Source organism: Symsagittifera roscoffensis, chromosome 5 (genome assembly GCF_963678635.1).
Source record: "Symsagittifera roscoffensis chromosome 5, txSymRosc1.1, whole genome shotgun sequence".
Classification (NCBI taxonomy): Eukaryota; Metazoa; Xenacoelomorpha; order Acoela; family Convolutidae; genus Symsagittifera; species Symsagittifera roscoffensis.
Window position 1 is genome coordinate 21,819,034 of NC_087066.1, and position 22,607 is coordinate 21,841,640.

General features: G+C 33.9%; 1 protein-coding gene across 5 annotated transcripts in view; it reads right to left on the bottom strand.

The window, feature by feature from the left end:
• Nucleotides 1-3,018: 3,018 nt before the first annotated feature.
• Nucleotides 3,019-22,607, bottom strand: part of LOC134846261 (probable G-protein coupled receptor 139) — a 56,591-nt gene continuing 37,002 nt past the window's right edge. For 3 of the 5 annotated variants that reach the window (XM_063863538.1, XM_063863540.1, XM_063863539.1), the window contains exons 2-6: nt 10,716-11,399; nt 10,095-10,290; nt 7,266-7,477; nt 3,578-3,761; nt 3,019-3,408 (exon numbers count right to left, since the gene is read on the bottom strand). In XM_063863538.1, coding sequence (XP_063719608.1) covers nt 3,124-3,408; nt 3,578-3,761; nt 7,266-7,477; nt 10,095-10,290; nt 10,716-10,993 — 1,155 coding nt within the window. In that variant the 5' untranslated portion in view covers nt 10,994-11,399 and the 3' untranslated portion in view covers nt 3,019-3,123. Of the gene's footprint in view, nt 3,409-3,577; nt 3,762-7,265; nt 7,478-10,094; nt 10,291-10,715; nt 11,400-16,731; nt 16,830-17,303; nt 17,401-22,607 lie in introns of those variants that run through there. The other 2 variants (XM_063863542.1, XM_063863543.1) reach the window with 2 other exon arrangements.

The following is a 22,607-nucleotide window of genomic DNA, read 5'->3' on the forward strand; positions in this document are numbered from 1 at the left end:
GCTTAGTCTAGGTCGGATTATGCGCTTGTTTACAGAATTATTTCATAATATTGAATTTTGACGAAAATATTTGGCATTTGCTGATTTGTTTGATGGTTTTTTCTGGCGGTTTTCGTTGTAAAAGTATAGTAAATATGTCAAATTGTTCTTAATAATGCCCTCCAGCCTAGTATATATGAAAAAAATACCACCTCGGTCAGTTTCTGAGTTTGTTACTTTTTTTTGAAATTGACTTGAAAGCAATCGATATGTTTTTCAATCATTAGGCATGCAAAAAAAGGTGCGTTCATATTTTGGTAACAGTGAACTTAGCGCTGCGTATTGTTACGAGTTGTTAATGAATAAACAAACATGCTCATGTTATTTTTTTGCAAAAAAATGTTTATTTTTGTGGATTTTATCAATAGGGGCTATAAAGGTATTGACCCGTTTTATGACTTTTGTAGATACTTGCGGCACTGTTGACATTTTTGCGGCACTGTTGACATTTCTGTGAAACTTTGGTTTTATTTGTTTGTTTTTCGTCAGCTTGGTCTTCTTTATGTTTTCTCGCCTCATAAATTTCATGGTGTTGTTGTTTTGACGAGCGTTTCAAGTAATTACCTATGTTTTTTGGACTTCGTCTAATTCAGAACTTTTGATTAAGCATTTTTCAATAGCATATTTTTCTTTACTTATTTTTGCACCAAGTGTCTTGAACTTTCATGATCGCACTTGGTTTTTGCTTTTTCTATCTTAGCGACTTTCAGAAAAACTTTGAAACTGACTTTTTAGTTTCATTAAATATGGGTTCAACGATTAGTTTTTGATCGAAAAATTCAATAAATGCTCACAAGTGAATATTTTAAGAATAACCATGATGATAACGTGGGTTGACCATGCTAGAAAAATTTTACAGATCCTATGTCTGGTCGAAATTTCCTCTATCTTTCAAATTTCTTCCAAACAAAATAATAAAAATTAGGAAAAAATTAAAAATTCGGCTCTTTTTCCTTTCCCCCCCACCTGCAATTTTTTACATGTAAATTTATTGACCACATTGTCCGATTGTTATGAAAATTTACATACAGATCAATAAGGCCACGACAAACATTCTGGGTCTTCATACTTAACCTCGTAAAACCACTCGTTACACTAATATATTGAAGCTCGTGTGAGGTGGGGGGAAAAGGAAAAAGAGCCAAAAATCCAAACAAAAAAATTATTTAAAAAAATTGTGGCATTGTGACGCTCCGGTAATGATGGTGCCTAGCAATCATATGATTGCTGGTTCAAATCGCACGTGCGCTGCAATTCGTAAGGTGAGCTCTTGCAAGTAAATCATAGCTTAAAGAGCGCTGAATATATGCGCTCATGTCAAGCTAAATAATTAACCTCCGTGTTAGGCCTCCGGGCTGGTTGACTAAAAAAAACTCAATAAAAACAATAATAAATTTCCACCGTAAATAATAAAAAAAAATAATTTTGTATAATTTTTTCTTGTTTTCAATATGCTTGTAAAAACGATAGGTTATGGTTGCAAAATATGCGTTTCGAACAAAATTGTTTTAATTTCGACCATATATCTCCAGCGGTTAAAAACTTTTTGAGGATGAGTAAAAATACAATGAATTGAGGTCATATTGTTTTGCACGTTTCATTTTTGTGGTCTAGATCAATTTGATTAACTTTTTGATCTTTTTAGCAACTTTTAACTAATTCAAATTGTTAGTGGACGATGTGCGCTTGATTCTGTTTCCTATTGTGGCTGATAGTGTTACATGGCCAATGGGATTTCCTGTATTGTGCTCTGCAACAACGTTGAATTATGGTTTTGGCTATAATTTTTTTGAAAAGTTGTTGTGGGAAAAATTCTTGTCTTTCCCTTTTTTTCGTTCTTATTAGAAAGATTCATTTTCTTGTTTGTTTTATTCTTAGAGCCAGTTTTTGTAAGAAGTTGTAAAGCCTTTATCAGAAATGTTCTAAGATAGCGATTATTGGTCAATCCGGAATAAACGATGTGTCTCAACAAGTTCAACAGCTTCGTCAATTTTTTCATTTTTCAGCCTTATTTATTCATTGGACAATCAATTTTTTGTTATTGTGAAAAATAGGGATTTAACGAGATTAACCAGATTTAAGCAGACTGGAAACAATTTGCAAACCAGAACACTTACTCCAAATACATGAATGGTAGGAAGAGAAGGCTTGATTCGCTAATGATGAATTGTAAGGTGTGAAAACCTGCGTAGATCAAACTGAAGACTGCTTAATCTGAACATTCGACCCCAGGTAGCATTTTAAAAAATCCATCATCAGGTATACAAAGTAACAATTTCGTCTGACACAATGCCGTTTTCTAACCGTTTAAAAGTCGGTCTGCAAAAAAATCATACCCATAACAAGGATAGCCGGTTACTGTGCGAGTAGCACAAAATGTTCGGACCATGGTCTTTAAAAAACTAGGTTTAGAATGTTTTTTTTTCTTCAAATTAGTGTAGTTTTTTCTGCTTGATGTGATAAAAGGATCTGACGTAAAAATATAATTTACTATGACTGTCATTAACAGACAGTCATAGTAATATAGGCAAATTGGACACAAATTTTTGGAGAAAAATGACTAGAAAAACAAAGTTTTTTTAAAAAAGTTTTTTGAAGTTATTGGTTCCCAAAATGAAGCTAAAGAAATCCATCAAATACTTTTACTTTAATTTAGATTTTAAGATTTTAAATTAGGTATAATTCAGCTGTTGTAAGCCTGCTCGCTTGCTTTATTCGCTCGAATTAAGACGAAAAATCAAAAATTTCAAACGGGTTTTTCTCTTTAAACGCTTCTTTTGTTATAAGAAAAAACGAATATCAGAAGTGATAATAAGGTTTGTGCAGCATGTGTGGCACCAGATCGATCAATAGCATAATTAGGGTAGAAATTGAGGAAAACTTTATAAAATACCACCAGGTCCAAACGAGGACGAAGGTTCTGTTAATTAAAAAAACTGATAAAGTATATTTTGATTCGTTAAAATAGACTACGTGGATTTTTTGAATATTGAAACACTCATTGCAGCTTACAATGCAACATTTTCATAAGATGGAAACCTTTTCTGATTTATTTGAGTTTTTTTAGCAACTGGAAAAATTAGATCACACTGAAGTAGTAAATCTTCTCGCATATTTTTGCTCTGGCGTTGGTTCCAAATCGCAGAAGTGAACGTGACTAATCTTCTGATGAATTTGATTGCCACTCGGATTAGTGAGGTCTCGTAGGTCTCTTTCGGGGGCTTTCTTTGATCGGATCATGCGGATGAACTCGAGTCGGAAACTGCGACTGCCGAGGACGTAGAGGAAGAAGTTGATTGACAGGTTGAATATTGCACTCCACTGGATTATGTACGTCATCAGTTGGGCATACTTCGCCCACTTTGGATCCTAATGTAATCAATCATTTTAAATAATAGTTTGTTTTGAGGCACTTTTCATTGCAAAAAGTTTTTTATGACCAACAAAGTTTCGTGTTTTGAAAATGATCTCATGGAAATCGTGAGACCAGCATAGAGTTTTTATTTGAGGTCACTCCTCATGGTCATCATGGTCATACCTGGTGGTTGATGCGTGGTCTGATGTAGACAGTGAGAATGGACATGTTGACAGATGCGAGTGACGTCAGCAGGAGATAGCAGATGGACACTACCAGCAGACCCCTTGTGATAGAGTGCTCCCTACACCTGTCCATCGTGGCCATCTCAGCTGACACACAACTCGCTCTCCTCTCATTCCGGTCCCTAAACAAACCCACTGTCATAGATAATTGCCTGTACAATTTAAAAAAAAATCATCTGAAAATGAAATCAAAAACAACACATTTTTTCAAACAAAATGGTCGAAAATTTATCTCAAATATGATTTTTAATAATTTTTAGCTTTGAAAAAAAAATGTACGCTAAAACACTGTTTGACTGAATGAACCCAAACTGAAGCAAAATGCGCATGCTAACTGATACTTATGCTAATTGCTACAACCATGTTAGCATGTTATGATACGGAGTGCAGTCTGTAATTAGAAACCACAAACCCGCGTATTCATACTCTTCAGTAACTAGCTATAGACTATATAAGCCAATCAGAATCGAGATGAAGAGGCAAACTTACCAAAAAAAATTATGATGTGTTAGTTTCGTACACTTCATTTAGCGACTCGATTCTGGTCGGTTAATTTTGTATTAACCTACAAAAAAAAATACGCGGTTGTCTAGTCATTGCTACCTTATTTTATGTCGTTTAAACGCTACGTACAGGTGCGGGACAGAGAAATTACACTTTTTGATTTCAACGAACAACAAACAAGGAACGAACTTTCTTTTACCAAGGTTTGGACGTTTTTTTTCCCGCAAATATATGTGATATGAATTTAATTGCAAGGACCTAGCGAAACTGATGTTTGAGAAAAAATATAAAAACTTGAAATTTAAAACGCGTTCTTCTCCAAATGGGTTGATTTTAGACAACAAAAAGATGCAGACAAAACTTGCTGATAATTTTAACATAAATTTTATGAATCGTAATAAGGCTATGATTCGTCATTTTCTAAATGAAATTATACAGTTCTGACTTCAATAATCTAGACAGAATGAATCAAATAGAAAAAATGTAACTGTTTTTCTCTGTTTGGGTTGCCTGCAGACAATAAAATTGTTGTGCACAAAGCTTACTTAGGAGTTAAGTAGAAAAAACTGAGACGAAAAATGATGGTCGGAGTTTTAGCAAAATTAAAATGTTGCAGTTTATTTTGCAAAAGTCGGGCCCAATTTTTACCCAAGAACCAATCATTTTGGGCTTTATTTTCAAGCATGATTTACACCAGAACTTTCGATCAATTGCTGACAAAATTACGACAAAGTGCGTTTCTTGTGCAGCTTGACAAAGTATAAAGAGGTATTACTTTTATATAGAGGCATTAAAAGTAGTTTGCGTTTGATTGACAAAAAAGTCATTTGGAATAAAAATTCCAACGTGTTGTTTTGAATGTTTTACGCAGTTTGTGGAGAAAACTCTATGTTTAACAATCTTTAATGTTTTTTTTGGCTATGTATAAAAATTACTTCGATATAGTTTTGTCGGCAACTGAACCGGGAGTTTTGGCTTAGTTATTGATATACTAAAAATTCCAAAAAGATTCATTTTTTGGGCAAAAATTTAGCCCCAAGTTTCGCGAAACGAATTACAAGCAAGCTTCTTCCTCATCAATTTTTGGTGTGAAGCCAACTCAAATGGAGAAAAACTGTTTTTAAATTTATGTTTTAACCATTCCGTCTGGATATTTGAAGTCAGCATTTTATGTATTCATGAATAATAAGAAATAATAATAGTAATAGTAATCATAATAAAATTTGTTTTAGAAGTCTGAGCAAAAGTTGTTTCCATCTTTTTTATCTAAAATCAAATCAATTCGAAAGAATGGCGTATAAAATTTGAAGTTTTGTTCATTTTGTTCGAATAATTTAATACAGCACTGTATACTGATGACAAAAGAGCCGAATGTGCGAAAACTCTTGGCCAATCAATATGCTTAAGTTTGTCCAAAACTGATTGAATGTAATGCAACCCAATTTGAGAAAAAGGCGTATGAAAATTTAAGTTTTGTTCATTTTGCTCGAATAATTTAAATTAGACTGAAAATCAACCAAATTTGAGAAAAAGGCGTATGAAATTTCATGTTTTGTTAATTTTGTCCGGATAATTTCAATCAGCATTGTTTTCTCATGACAGAAGAACCGAATGTGAGAAAAATCTGGGCCAATCAGCATGCTTAAATTTGTCCAAAACTGGCTGACCAAAACACTCAATGATCTAATCAAAAAAACCTCTTTTGCTAAAATAATTTTTATGTCAAATTTTTCGCCTAGCCTCAACACTCTTTTTTGCATGCAATCTTGGTCTTTTTTAGCCCATTTTTACAAAGCAAGCTGATTAATTTGCTCACTATCGATCCACTGAGGCATCAACATCCAAAAAGTACAGAAATTTTATTTTGAGATTTTTTTTCGCTCTAATGTTTCGACCATTCCGCGACTAATTTTTCGACCGCCGCGACTAATTTTTCGATTTTGCCGAGACTAATTTATCAACCACTGCAACTAATTTTTTGACCGCCACGATTCATTTTTCGACCATCCAGCGATTAATTTTTTTATTATGCTGCGACTAATTTTTCGAACGCCGCGACTGTTTTTTCGATCGCCGCGACCAATTTTCCAAACATGCCGCGACTAATTTTTTCACGACCGCCACGACTAAATGTTCGACCACCGCGACTAATTTTTTGACCGTGCCGCGACTTATTTTTTGACCGTCGCGACTAATTTTTCGACCACCGCGACAAATTTTTCGAACGCCACGACTAGTTCTTTGACCATGCCTCGACTATTTTTTTTGACCGCCGGGACTAATTTTTTGACCATGCAGTGACTAATTTGTCGACCTCCGCGACTAATTTTTTGACCTCCGTGACTAATTTGTTGACCATGCAGTAACTTATTTTTTGACCTCTGCGAATAATTTTTCGACTATGCCTCGAGTAATTTTTCGACCTCCGCAACTAATTTTAGACGACAACGCGACTAATTTTCTGAACATACACCGACTAACTTTTCGACCGACGCGACTAATTTTTTGACCATGCCCCGACTAATTTTTTGACCAGCGCGACTAATTTTTCGACCGCCTTGACTACTTTTTCGACCGCCGCGACTAATTTTTTGATCATGCCGCGACTAGTTTTTCGACCACAATGCGAATAATTTTTCGAACCTGCAGCAAGTAATTTTTCGAACGCCGCGATCAATTTTTTGACCATACCTCGAATAATTTTTTGACCATACCGCGAATAATTTTTTGACCAAGCAGTGACTAATTTTTCGACCATGCCGCGAATATTTTTTCGACCTCCGCAACTAATTTGAGACGACAACGCGACTAATTTTTCGAACATACAGCGACTAATTTTTCGACGCCGGGGCTAATTTTTCGACCGCCGCGACCGAGATACGGTATTTCCAGAGTTTGTCCGCGACTTAAAACCCTGTCCAGGCGATGGATTTTCGGTATCCAAAAATCTGAAAATCCATAGCCTGGACAGGGTTTAAAGTCGCGGTCGTGGACAAACTCTGGAAATACCGTATCTCGGTCGCAGCGGTCGAAAAATTAGTCGCGGACCTCGACTCGGGTATCATCAAAAAATTTTCTTTTTGTTTAGTTTTGACAAGAGAAAAACATAACTTTCGTCTAACCGTATTTTGACGATGATTGCGATGTTTAGTACCAGCATCATGGACCCCGGCAGGACCGAGTACAGGAACGTGGCGGTGTAGAGGGAGTACAACTTGTGGACTGTGGCACTCAAGTGGGACCCCAGCAGACAGCACAGTTCACCCTCAACTCTGAACACGTACAGGTTGCCTGACAGAAGAAGAGATGTGACGGCGTAGGTGGCAACTGTGAGCTGAACAAACAAAACTGATGGTAAGTTGAGACACCAACAGGCAATAAAATCTAAAAACAAGAGCAGCAATTATGGAGCATTGCGGCCATAAATTAAATAAAAAAAGTCAGCAAAAAATTCTATTTTGCTCGAAATTTTTAGATATTCCTGATTATTTTCAGCTCCAAAATAATCTAAGACGATAAACTTGAAGATTGAATGCACCTTGAATGCACAGTACGCTAATACGCTAAAAAAAGGTTTAAAAGGTAAAAATTAATAAGCCAATGATTTATGCTTTTGTTCCAAAGTAGCAAATGATTCTTACAATGAATCAAGTTTTTTCTGCGAACAAGTTTTCGAAAAATTTATCCTCATTATATGGTACAAAAAAAATTTGTTCGGATTATATTCAGAAAAAAAAATAATATATTACATTGCAATTAGAAAGAACAAAAAATGTGTGTTCTTGCTATCATATGATGAAAAAAAGATTATAATTCCAATATCATTGACACAAAATGAAAATATTTTAATCAATTTTTTACCATATAATCACCAGCACTCAGTAAACAGAAATAATCGATTATATTATAATTATAATCATACTTTTAGCTAAATTATAATTAATTATAAGCGCCAATGTTAGATGTTTAAACGATTTATAATCCGTTATAATGATAACATTTTTGATGACATTTTAACAAATTATAATCAATTATAATTGATTAAAATTTTTCCGAAAATCTCTTATAATCTATTATAATAAATTATAATCCCTCTTTCTATCAAAATATTATCTCACAAAAACAATCAATCATGATAGATTAACATTTAGCTATTCTGAATGAAAAAACAGTAAAAATCAAGTTTAATGTAAATATAAGCTATAAGCAGGGGCGGATCAAGGACTTTCTCGGGGGAGGGGGCGGATTTTGAAGAAATTTTTGAAAATTTTGGCGACCCTTTTTTTTAGGTTGACTAAATTGATTTTCTGAGCTCTCCTAACTCACTATGAAGACCCCATTTCGATCAAATTTTCCGCACCGCAGGCAAAAATTATTGTAAAAAACAGGCCAAAAAAGGCGTTCAGGAAACCTTTGATCCAAAAATCGCGTTTATTTTGGCGCGCTCTCCCCCTCAAAATTAGTATATATTGGCGCCAAAGACGCGTTTAGAAAATTCTTAGGCTCCGTCACCAAAAATTGATATCTCAAGATAGTTCAAAGGGGGAAACCCCAGCCGCCCCCCCCCCCGTAAAACCGCCCCTGGCTTTAAGTACAAAATTACAGTTTCTTTTAGTTCGGTAACCAACTGAAAAGCACACAAAACAAAACAAAATCAAAACGTAATAAAGCGATGACAACTTTTGAATAATAATGGTTTATAATCCATTATAATGGATTATAATTCAACTAAATTTCAGAAAAGTTTTTTTTTAAATAATCGATTATAATTGATTATAAACGATTACAAAGATTTTTATTGTTTCGAAAAGTAGTAGCATTATAATCCATTTTAATTGATTATAATCAATTTTTTTTTGAAATTTATGCAGACTGACAATAATAACCCATTATAATCTTTTATTATGTTCTCTTTTTACTGAGTGCGGGCAATTATTTTTGTCGTCGAACAGAAAATTGTCATATAATTGCTTGTTAGAGGCTGAAATTTTTGTTCGATTATAAAATCACCAGATAATTGATGATTAACGGAAATTTTAGTACGGGATGCAAACAACACTCATGATGGAGGGAACGAATGTTCGAAAACTATTCTCAGTTCTTTTCGGCCTATTAGAATTGAATATTCAAAAACCTCGAAAAAATCAGAAAGAAAGCCAATAAGTCTAGGCTAATAATTCGATTTTTGACCTAATCAAAAACAAGCTGATTACAGATGCATGACTGTTCAAACATTGCCCGATCGCAGACACATGGAAAAAGCTTGATTTTTCACGGATATCAGTTTGAATAAATTGAAGAATATAACACCAAATTGATGGTTTTGGCACAAACTGTGCATGCTCTATCTCAGTTTCTGCTAATTTCGACTTTGGTTCAATACAAAAATCATTCAGCGAATAGGAATTTCTACTGATTCTGATTGGTTGAAAATTTTCCATCATTCGTTCTTTCTATTATGAGAATATCACCCACTTTTAGACAGTATAAAGGGCATTGGTTGGTTGAAAACTTTTGCATATTAGGTCCTTTGCACTTGAGTATAGCCCCCAAAACTGACCAGTTATCTCTCGCGGTCGTTGTTTAGTATTCAATCCCAAAATGAAGTTAACATTTATGGCCCGGGCCGTGCGCATTCTTTATTTCGAATGCTCGTTTGGACGAATGCTTCCTGTTTCTTATTTAACATGTTTCGCGTAGCGATCGAAAAAAGTTTATTGTGGGGGTGTCTTCTTTTATTTGATTTTGAACGAATTTTTTTCGGTATTGTCAAAAAAAATGTTTTGATTTTTTTCGGTATTGTCTTCAAGTATTGACTGTTGTTTTTGTTTTGGTTCGTAAATTTTGTCCCGATGCCAATTTAATTACTGTTTTTTTTTCTTGAAATGAGTTTTACTGTAGACAATTCGACAAATTCTTTGGTAGATCTAGTTTTTTCAACACATGCCGACCTTGACTGGATATGTGAGATTGTGTTTGAGATTCTGGTTGTAGTAGACTGGTCTGCACATGGCTATGAATCTGTCCAGGGTGAAGAGGACGAGAGTGAACTGGGTTCCGAAGGTGGTCAAGTAGCTCACCCACTGGCCCACCTTACACGACAAGTTGCTGCGGGTGAGCAGTTTCGGCAAGTTCCAGTGCACGAATCTAAACAAGGCAATCAATCGGAATTATGTACACTATATTACAACACATCATCATATATACAGTTTTTTAATAAATGGTAAGAAATAACCGAAATCGAAAAAACGGCTATGTGCATAGCTAATACCAGGTTGGTCATAAAAATGCCATGCAGCCAATGTTTATGAAATGGTTCAGACATTATTTTAAGTTTTCAAAATTTGCATTAAAATTTTCTGGATAGCATTGATCCGTTCTATATCAAAATTACATGATCAAGATATTATTTTCCAAAACTCTCCATATATGGAAATTTTTTCATATATGGACATGATTGAAGTTTTTTCGTTTTTTGAGGGCTACGTGGGATTGATTTGACAAACCAATAAATCAATGTTAATTACTATTAATTCATAAATTTTTGCGCTGCAATTTTTTTTCGCCCTAACCCGATGTTGAGAATGCCGTCTATGAATACGCTGAGCGAATCCCCGACAGCTACAAGCAGCATGTACACAAGAGACGAAGTATTCAGCCCCATGTAACAGACGACACAGACTGTCAAACTGTTGAACAGAATTCCGACAACCGAAGTGGCTGGGATGACATAACTTCCGAGAACTTGGATGATAGCTTCGGCTGGCTTTTCTGATTCAAATGATGATAAAGGAGACAATAATTCGGGCTCAAGGGAAGCTATATTTTTCGAGTAATTATGTACCCGCATTTTAATAAAAATTTTCAAATAAGGAATTTAAAAAAGTGGTATTGATATATATTTTTTCCAATTAAATAAAAATGAAGCAGAAGGAAAAAAATAACAATTAGATATATAGTTTTTGCGTGAGCAGAAATCTGAACTAAAATGGGGAAGGCCTGTCCTGCTTCTCTTGGCGGTGTGTCTTCTAATAATCGATTATGTGGGCTAACAAGTGTACAATAATTGACCAAACAACCAGATTGTGAAGATTAAAAGAGAGGTCGTCTTCTCAAATAAATAAGTGGAGGTAGTCTTCATTAGTTACTGAAAATGGTCTGAACTGAATCCCAATGCAGTTGCCCAGGTAACAACTGTCACTTAGTGGTAATTTGCTGCATCTTCAACCAGTTAATAAATTCGCACAATTTCTTCCCTGAAAAAGGACAAATTGATTTTATGGTGGGCTTCAAATTGAGTTAATAGCTTTTGAACTCCGCAATGACCGTCATCTTGGATCTAAATGAAATTTTTTGAAATGATTATTTGCCATTTTCAAATAAAGATTATTGGAAAGGTTTATTCAGGTTTATTCAGGTTTATTCTAGTTTATTCAGGTCTCGGGTTGACTATGTGTAATCTTGCTTCCATTTATCGGTTTTTGACCGTTGAAATGATCGGTTGAGCGGTCGCAACACTAAATTAAATTGAATTCAAAAATGCCCTAATAACCGAAAATGCCCTAAGATTATGAAAAGTAACTCCAGGTTACTTAAGGTAGCCAAGTCAACCAAAATAGGAAAGAAACTCAGGAATAAATTATTTCGTCATAAATTATTTCGTCAAATTAAGGAAACAAACAAATAGGTCATCTGAATTAGGGGAAAAACTTAGAAATCAATTTCCAGCTTCAAGAAACAAAGCAAGATCTTAACTCAAAGTTCATAAGTTGAGCTTACATGTTCAGGGACAAAATAAACAGTTAAGGGAGCACCATTGGACCATCTAGGGTGCTCAATCTATTATGAACAAAAATCTTACCCAAACGATGCGTTTCTCTAAAGCTAGGTCTTTTTTTCATCAATATATATTTTTAAAGATTTTCGCGTGGAGGGGGAAGGGGGGGGGGGGGGGGTTAACTATTTTACTTTTCAAAATTTACCCTTTCTTAAGCGGATCGAAATAATTTTTTCAATAAAACACTAAAAAAGCCCTTTTCAAAATATACAAACCGGTTTAAAAAAAATAGCCGGTTAATGACTTACTGTGCACTAGAGGTTTCCAAACGCAGTTTCAATATAAAATTTGTATATTAAAAAAGTCGATGTTTTTTGGAAACTAAACTTTGCAGAAACTATCTTATTGTGCCGACTTTTGACGAAAGTGACGGAATACTTGTGCTCGGGTTGGTTTTTTTCTCCAGACAAATTTCGATTTTTGACCAAAATTTTTTTTATCATCTGAATGTTATTGTTACCCTGAGCTAAAAATTCAAAATATATTTTACCTTGATAGTCTTTTTGTAAAGTTATGGTGGTTTGAAAATTGCCAATATGGCTAATTTGGAACAATTTACGCGCAATATAATTCGCGCTAATAATGAGTAAGCGGAGAGTTAATCCGACCTAGAAATTTTTCCAAACTGGTTAAAGCAAGCTGTATGTCATAAATGCTAGTTACAAGGAGTGAAAACTATCTCTTTGTACTTTATGTTACGCGTTGGGGGATGATTTTATAGTAAAAACTCAAAATAATTTTTCTTTTCACTTTTTTAATTTTTTGTTTTGAAAAATTCATCAATATAATTGAAGCGAGCACTGCTCCTTAGACTTTAAAAGGCAGTCGAAACATTCCTGGCGTCGCCCTGATACAAGCAACCTTGTGGGAGATAGTGCCACTTTAATTGAGCTGAAGAAAAAAAATTAATTGTCTTTGTGGTTATTCATTTGATGGAAGGACCAAATGATGAAATACTTTTAATCAGGGCCAAGAAAGTTAGACGACAAGAAAAGAAGGCGACCGGAAAAAAAACGTAACTTAGACAAAAAATCATTGTAAATTGGGACGATAAAAACTGGGCCACTAAATTTTATACTTGCATTGAAGTGATAAAAAAAACAAAAAGACTATGATCACAGAATTGATCAAAAATATTTTTGTAATTTAATTACAGAACAATAAATTGAAAAGTAAAAACTATATAATTTAGAAATGCATTAATTTTAGAACTCTGAATTTATTAACTTGAATTAACTTTGGAAAACCAGTATTTTTTCAAGCAAAGTTATTGTCAAATTTCTGTAATTTTCTGGTCGTCTAATTTGCTTATCTATCTTCCTAAATCAACTTAAATCACTCCAAATCAATTACCTGGAACTTTTCGTGCACACAGCAATGAGCTCTCTCCGCTGATAGCAACCAAAAAACTTGCTGAAAATTTCTGTTTCCAATCTAGCAAGTTGGCAACAATTGTATAATCTGCTAATTTTCCACTCTGCTATTTTTCTTTCTGCATTTTTGAGGTACTTTGAAACTTTGAAACTTTGCAATTAGTTTGAAGTTTTTGACAACTCAAGGCTGATAGGTTGATTTTTATTTCATCAATCAAAAAATCCGATACGAGGGTTTCACCCAGCAGATTTCCTCTGAAAGCTTTTAAAAAACAAAGCCACTGAAATTTTAAAACATGGAATGTTTTCCAGTGGTAGAAAACCACGAAAACAAGCTTGAGTAATGCAGTATGATTTTGGCAATTGTTTCTTTTGCAAATTTCGTTGTCTATTTCACTTGTAATCAAAACTTGATGAAAGTACTCGGAGAAAATAAGTTTCTTGTATTTGAAATTGTTAACCTATCTAGTTTTTAAGTTTTTATCTGTAATAGTTTATATTTTTTTGGATAAATAGTTTGCCAATTTGGGTGAACTTTTTTTTGATCAATCAAACGTAGAACTGACTGAAAAAAGGGTTTCAAAAAATCCGAAAGATAAAAAAATTAGCATTTGCCTTTAAGTATCTCAAATATCGCTCTCGTATGAAAGCTAAAATTGTTCTATCCAACTAATAAGTTATGCTCTTTGATTTTAACCAGAAATTGTGACACAATGTTATAATTTTCCGGCAATTTCAGAAAAGCAGAAAAAATGTGTTTGTTCTACTTTTATTCGAGGAATTTTGTTTTTGTTTCGACTTCGAACAAAACGAAAAAATTATGCTTGGGCCGGTTTTTTCCGACTTTCAAAAAAAATGAGGAATATGAATGCCCTGCGTGGTTTTTTATGCAGACCAATTTAAAAAAAAACTTTTTCTATCAGATGATTGATCCTCGGATCTTCGTATGCCCCGCGGAGTTTTCACACCACTGTTTTATCCTGCCACGCGATGAATTATCCCTTTCTAAAAATCCTTCCAAATTTTCAGCCTGAAACTCATAGTTTGTCAATATTTCACTAAGCAAAAATTATTATAGACCAGTTAATAGTTAATGGGCATTTGAAACACTCAGGGTTTTGCCCTGATACGAGCAGTCTTGGTTTTTGAATCATCCAAATTTTGACTTTTTAACTAAATATTTTTAAAAGAATTTTTTTATAAATCTGAAAAACACTGTTATCCGGAGCCCAAATATAAAAAAATTCACGTGTGATTAATTTTGGTTAAAAAAACATGAGGAAAGGGAATTGAAAATGACAAATTTGGCAAATTTTAGGTAATTAACGAGCGATAAATTGTGTTATAACAACACGCGTAAGCGGCGGATTAATGCGTCTAAAAAAGTGAATTGAAGCAAAATATTCGGTTCATTGAAAATGTTAATACGACAGACGCGGAATACATTCATTTGTATTTCACATTAGCTAATGATAGATAAATTCTTTTTTTTTATTTCGTCAGCTCAATAACAAAAATAATTGTTTATTGGCCTTAAAGGGAAGTCTGAACATTCAGGGTTCTACCCTGATATACAAGCAGTCTTTTTTTAACCTGGAACAAAAAAACAGCGGATTGCATATTTCTCAAGAGATCAAACAGAACAAGGTGATGAATTTGTCTGGATGAAATAATAATTCTGCAGAATCTATGCATGCTCGATGAGGGAAGGACTTTGTAATTAGTTGTATTTATTTTTTCTATTTGTGATTTTTTCCACGTCAAGGCAAAAATTACAGCTAATTGATTTTGGTCAAATTTGGTCATGCGAATTTGGGCATATAACAAAAAACTCAAAAAGGGTTATCAGTGCCGAGACAAACTGAGCTAAAAATTTTGATTTAAGCTAAGAGTTACTAATTTAGATCAAAAGTTAGTGTTCGAAGAAGTATAGCTAGCGCTTCCTTGCCACTAAATTACAATTGCGGCTCTGAGCTAATTAGTGAGCCTCTTAAAATCATATTTGAAATCGAATGTATAAACATCCAAGTGTCCTCACGTATAAAAAAGATAATGACGATGCGACCGAACATAGCAAAGCTGTTGAAAAACGGGAACAACTAACAACATAAAGGGAAATTTAATGCCCAGTCCACTGTTTTGCAAAACTGCTGAATACTAGTCAAGCTACTCCCCAAGTTGCAAAAAGGAAACATGATGAAATATTAAAAGCTCCTCCAAATGTCAACAGCGAGAAAATTTTATTGATCAGATGGTTTTTGTTCGGGTTTTTTTTCCAAGGATCTCCAAAATCAAATTCAAAGTCTCCAAGGATACAATAGGTTTGCGCTAAAAAACTCTTAAATCACCAAGACATCTGGCAACTCATTGCAGCAAACGCAATCGTCTTTACTTTTTATCTTGTTCTTGATTTCATATTGGTCTCCCAAAACATAACTCTAATTTGGACAACAGAGAAGACGAACAACTCCTAATTATTCAATTTTTGCGCAGCATGATCAGCTACGAGTTTTTGTTGCTTCAGTAAAAAAATTTTGCAAGTGATTATTAGCCTTTGCAAAACATGACTCACTGATAACAATCTGATTGATATGTACATATGTACAACATTGTAGATTTTCAAAAAATGTGATCTCAGTCTGCTGAGAAAAAAACGATCAGATGGCAACTTTTTGTGCAAACAGGCCTAAAAAATCAGTGCAAACAGGCCTCAAAGATCTGAGTGTGGCCTTAAGAACTTGGATTTATTAAAAAAAGACGGATATAACATAGTTTTTAAGTAATCTATAGGTCACCTGCTCTGAATTTAAATCAATTTTTTGGTAGTTTTCACAAATGCTACACTTTTTTAATTGTGATAAATTGGGAGAAAAACTTTAACTGGTTAACTGGTTGCAAAGTGTTTTTTTTAGTTGATTTCCGCAAATCAATTTTAATTTTTTTTCATACGAGGGTAGCCTTTTGTTTTTTGGTTTATTTTATAATAAATAGTGTTGCAACAATAATAACTTCGCATTCTGCGGCCTGCAGTGATCATTATATTCCATGACAAGGTTTGGTCAATGTCCAAACCTTGAAGTGTTCAAAAAGTGATCATTATGCTTCGATTGCTATTGTCAATTTACTTCTTGAACAGCCACTTGAACAGTTTTTTGAAAATGAGCTCAAACTTATTGCAAGGTCTTGACCGAAATTTTTTGTAATTGAAAAAAGGCTTGTCTCCTGCCTTAAAGTTGTTTATTTCTGGATTCTGCAATGAAACTTTTGCGTGATTACCGTAAAACCTACTTCAAAGTATATTTGGTATGGCCATTTTTTGAACAAAAGAAGGCGTGGGGATTTATTTTGATTCAAGAGATAGAGCTTCTAAAACTTTACCGGTAATTCCAGAGCTAGCCAGCTGACGAAAGTATAACATATTCAGCTTTTTGTGGTTATTAGGTATAACAAGACTGCTCGTATATCAGGGCAAAGCCCTGCGTGTCCCGACTGTCCCGTAATTCATATCGAATAATTTTTCAGAAAAGAAAAAATTGAAAACCTGGAAATTTTGGTGAATATCAAAAAGTGCAATAATCAGTCGTATAAAATTAATATGATGGATCCGATTAGCTAGCCTCAATTCAAGTCGGAAAATGTTTTTTTGCGGGATAATTTTTCACGCATAAATAATTCGCGTTACCCTCTGAGCAATATAAATAAATTTTTCAAAGCGCACATAAATTAGTCTAGAACACCGCCAATTTGGCAATTTTCAAATCCCCAAAACTTTACAAAAAAGCAATCGGAGTTAAAATATCTTTTTTCATTTAAACTCAGGAGGTTGATATCTTCAATGGAATAATTTTTCAATTTTTTGTTAAAAACTATTTCGATCGGCGAAAGTTGACGGAATAAAAAAAAACCACACCGAGCATAATTATGCCGTTTTTTTTTTCGAAAGTCGGAACAATAAGAATTAGAGTCTGTATATTTCCGAAAGCTAATAGGAGATTCCAGGAAAAGCTTAAAAACAAATCTCAGAAAATAGACTTTCAGGAATTAATTTATCGCAATTAACTGTCTCGCTAATAAGAATAAGAGTCTGTATATTTCCGAAAGCTAACAGGATGTTAAAAACAAAACTCAGGAAATTAGCGGATCGCAACACGCGAAGTTTTTTCAAAAATAGCTCAACCAAGTCATGATAAACAAAACTAGTTTCGCAGCTTGCGGTTAAACCAACTTTGGCTAGTAGTTAAATTGCTACCCAATCAATAGGTTGTTTTTTGTATAGTCAACAAAATGGTTAAAAAAAACTCAACATTTCGAAAAAAAACTATTCTCAAGTTGGAGCGATTGAATGATTGGAAACATTCATTCAGTAAGAAAAAAATGAAAACTGTAACGAGCGCCTCTTCGCTGAACTTTTTATGCAGAAAATTGAAAACAGAATGGGAAGCTTCAAATGGTTGTGGCGTTTATAATTGAGACTAATTTTAGTGATTTTAGCTTTTGCTAATTCGCTAAAAGGCATAAAAGTTTTCGCTGCCAGATTCTATAACAGCAATTAATCTGTGATAATTTTTTGTTGACTCATGTGTCTCCGAATTCCAGATACATAAGCCTCTAACACAGAAGCGAACAAGCTGTTTGTTTGGCCTGTTTTGAAACCGAGCTTGTAATAAGTTCAACTCGGGAAACTAATCCAAAATCCGATTTTCTCAAGCAGCTATAATGTATAACAAAACTGCTCGTTTATAAAGGCGAAACACCAACTGTCCCTTAATTCATATCGAATAGTTTTTGGGAAAAGACAACATTGGAAACCAAAAAATTTTGGAAAATATTAATTTGGAGTCGTACGAAGTTAACGGGAACAGTTAGCTAGACTCAATTCAAACTCGAGCAATTTTTTTGTGGGGCATAATTCGCCACGCGTAAATAAATCGCGTTACGCTCTCAGCTTTATGAATAAATGCTTAAAGCGCACATAATTTAGTCCAGAACATGGCCAATTTTCAAACCCCCAAAATTTTACAAAAAAAATCAGAGGTGAAATATCTTTTTAAGTTTTAGCTCAGGAAATCAATATCTTCAATGATGTATTAAAGTTTTTTTGTTGGAAACCATTATTTCGATCGGCAAAAAATGAATAAATTAGAAAAAAACCACACCGAGCATAAGCATTCCGCTTTCTTCGAAAGTGAGAACAATAATGAATGACTTCAACTAGGATAATTGGTCTCCTTGGATAGTACTAGATAGAAAAAGTTTGACAATTTAGATTGCTTTTCGCCAAGAAAAAAAATCTCTTGAACTCTTTCTGTAATTGCATCCGTTTCCTAGTATCAAGAATATTTTTAGATAAATCCTTATGTTTCCGAAAGCGAGTAGGATGTTAAAGTACTAGATTTCAGGAATGAGATTTTAAGGAAATGAACTAATCGCGTTTCCTTATTTGGGTCCTTGTTCAAAATCGATTGTTTAAGGCATGGTTGTTAGAGCTTTGCATTAATTCGCAGCTAGCGGTTATACCAAGTGTGGCTAGTAAAAAAACTGTTAACCAGCAACAACTGTTAAAAAAACTGACAACAAAGTAATACAAGACCGCTCGTATCAGGTCGAAGCCCCGATTGTTCCAACTGTCAATTAGGGTCTTTGGAGCAAAAATAAACACAAAAAATAAAAATGTTATAAAATTTAGAGAAAAAAAAATTAAAATTTTTTTTTCTAAATCATCACCCCACACGCCATATAAAGTACAAAGTGATAGGTTTCCCTCCTAGTAACAAATTAATTCTGGCAAATAAGTTTCCTTCAACCAATTTCATAAGCTAACTTTGAGTGTAGCCTAGATTCCTTCAAAACTGGCCAAATTACTGAAAAAAAATTGAATTAAAACGTTAGTTTGTGTAATAAACAACATACAAATTGAAGCCCGCATAACAAAATGTGGAAACCAATTTCATATGCGTGTTTGTATGAAATACGTAATTTATACGGAATAAATGTTCAGAATTAATACATGCTTGGGGAGCGCATTTCACAGTAGATCATTTAGGAGGAGATTGTTCCGTTGATCCAAAATGTCGATGAACTGATTTTAATGCTAACGCAAAGTAAAGTTGTTTTTTGTTCAGTTTCAAATATTTGAAAATGTCATTTCTCCAGATGCTATCTAGAACGTTCAATGCTTACGCAAGACCTAAAACGTAAGACCTGAACTAACATTACGACGCCAAACTGAGCGACTGTATTTAATGTTTGCAGCACAATTGGGAAAAATTCTGTAAAAGTTGAGGACTTTGAGTAAAAAATTATCAAAACACAATGTGAAATCTAGACTCAATTTTGAATTTCAGCAATATTGAGCAAGTTTTAGCTATGCTTGTTTTGAACTCTAGGGAGAAATGCGTGTTTTTAAACAAACAAAATCTAATACTAGATGCTGGACTTCGGCAATTGTTAGTTAGTTCCACAGGTTTTTTAATCCGACTATTTTCGAAGAAAATGACAGATTATTTAGATTTGACCAGTCAAATTTCAACTTTTTAATTGGCAATTTGTGACAAAAGTTTTCAGAATCGTTCAAAAATTATTGCTGAATGGAGCTCAATTTTCAAAAGAAAAATTCACCCAAGACCATTTTTGCGAAGTTATGGGTGTTTAAGGATTGCAAATTTGAAATATTTGGGACAGTTAACGTGCAATATATTTCGTGCTGCTAACGCGCAACTCAAGCGGAGATTTAGTCGGTCGTAGAAATTGTTCAAAATTGTTTGAAACAGGCTAATTGTCATAATTACTACGTTAAATTATTTGCGTTGTGTTTTATATGGCGTATGGGGATGATGATTTAAAAAAAACTCAGAAAAAGTTAAATTTTTATGAGTTTTTTTTTTGAAAAAGGCATCATTGTTTCAAGCGAACAATACTCCATAAACACTGAAATGCAGTCGGAACATTTAGGGCTCTGTCTTGATGCTAGCAGTATTTTTCTTGCTGAAGGACGAATTTAAGAAACAAGGAAAAAATTGAGGAACTCAGCGACGAAATGCGGAATTCAGAAACAAACCAATTATAGTGTCAGTGGCAATGTTTGTGTAGGCATTCAGATCCTCTGTACTTAGCTATAAAAACCTCGAACACAGGAGTGAACAAGCATTTTTTTTGCTCTGTTTCGAAACCGAGCCTGGTTTCGTAATAAGTTCACCCCTGCAAATTAATCCAAAGTTTGAGGCACTCAAGCAAGTATAACGAATCTTATGACTAACTTCAACTCGGATAACCCTTTCTAGTTACTACCAGAAAAAAAATTAGTAATTTAGGTTTATTCTGGCAGCTAAAAATTAAAAAGAAACTTATTCTGTAGTTTTATCACTTTTGTCATTTACGGAAAATGTTTTTGTATGAGTCTGTTTATTTGCCCAGATACTAGCAGTCTTGATTTCAAAACTTTTTTTATCCCTATGTGAGCGACAAGCGCTGTTACAAACTGTCTTAAAAACAAATAAAGTAATGGCTGCTGATTTTTTTGGCATTTTATATAGTATTTAACTTTTAACTGTTAGTTCATCGAACTTTAAAATATTTGACGCTTGGTCACCATCTCCCAGCAAATTGGTAATGAGAATAAAATAACCCGCCTTACAAAGAAATAAGTCAAGGGTTAAGCATACACAGATTTTGTAACTAGTGCCGAATCCCCTTTTTGCAATAGCACGTAAATAGCTAAAAATATCCAGAATGATTTTTTTTTGAAAACCCTTTGTTTTTTGACTTCTCAGTTTAAAAGCTTACTTAATTTTTAACGATTATTAAAATTAGTTGAAAAAATATTTAAATCTTCTTTTAAAATCTGATTGAATCTGTATACAAAATTATTTTCAGTTTCAATGTTTGGATTTGTGTTTACTGGCTACTGAAATTTTTTTATACATGAAATGCGACTATTAGGTCGAAAGATGGTTTCAGTTGAATTAAGTCCGGCAATTAACCTGACAATGACCTCCCGATTTAAACAAATCAAACCAAATCAATCCGGGTTAACATTCAATTTTTACAAGCCTAAAGTCCTGCAAGATGTGGACATAGTCTGCACAAAATCTGAGCATAGGCTCCGCCAAGTCTGAAAATTTTCTGAGCGATTTGAAATATTCGGTTGGAAATTACACGCTTGATTGCAAACACGGGTTGAAAAATTCATGATTCCTGGTACGCTTTCAGCTTTATAGCGGTATCAAAAAGTTTTGTACACGTTTTGTTAACCGACCTGTGTAATAGTACACAAAATCTACAAATATCCAAAATTAAGTAAAACTCGATCAACTTAAATGAGTTATGAAACAAGCCCCCGTTTCGAGGACAGTTTTTTTTGAGAAAATGTCAAACTTTGGTAACCACGGTCTAAACTTGCCAGGTTTTGGTCCACACGATCTGAAAATAAATTGCGATCTCGATCCAGGCTACGGTTTAATCAAACTTTGTCGACGTTTCGTCCGTTAGAGGTCAATTGACACTTTTTGAGACAACTTGTGATCAAATTGATAGTTTTGTTTGTTTGGTTCAATTAGAAAAAATAATACGCAATGTAAATGTTTGTTTTCAAAAATTGAAACAAAAATTTTAATAATGGTTAAGCAATTTTTGCTAAAACGATTTGCAGCTTGAAAAGTATTGATGCCTTGAGCACGAAATTTTTCAACTCCCAAATGTTTACAAAGTTAGCGGAGTTTGTAAAATGCAAAATGGAAATAATCAATTAAAGCGAAACTTTCAATTTTCCGTTAACGTGTCGCGTAGGCAGAGAAATATTCCAGTGTGTCCAGCTTTGCATCTTCTTGTTCCAATTTTGAAGCAAGTTTTTTAACTAGCAGTTCTGGTCACCATTTTTTAAAATCATTCCAACGTTTTTTTTTTGCCCTGAGCTCAAAGTTAAAAAAAATTTACCTATTATCATTTTCCGTAAAATTATGATGACATGATTTTTTTCAATTCGGGACGTTTGGTTCGCGATATACTTCGTGCTAGTAACGCGTAAGTGGAGAATTTTGCGAAATATGAACATAAGTTGCATAAAGTCTGAACAAATTATCCGCAAAGTCTGAAAACTGTGTGAGCGGTATGAAACATTCGGCTGGAAATTACACATAGGAATGCCGACGCAGGTTGAAAAATACATGATTTCTTCTACGGTTACAACTTGGTAACATCACAAAATATTTTTGTAAAAAGATTTGAATAACAGTACAAAAATCTACAAAAACACAAAA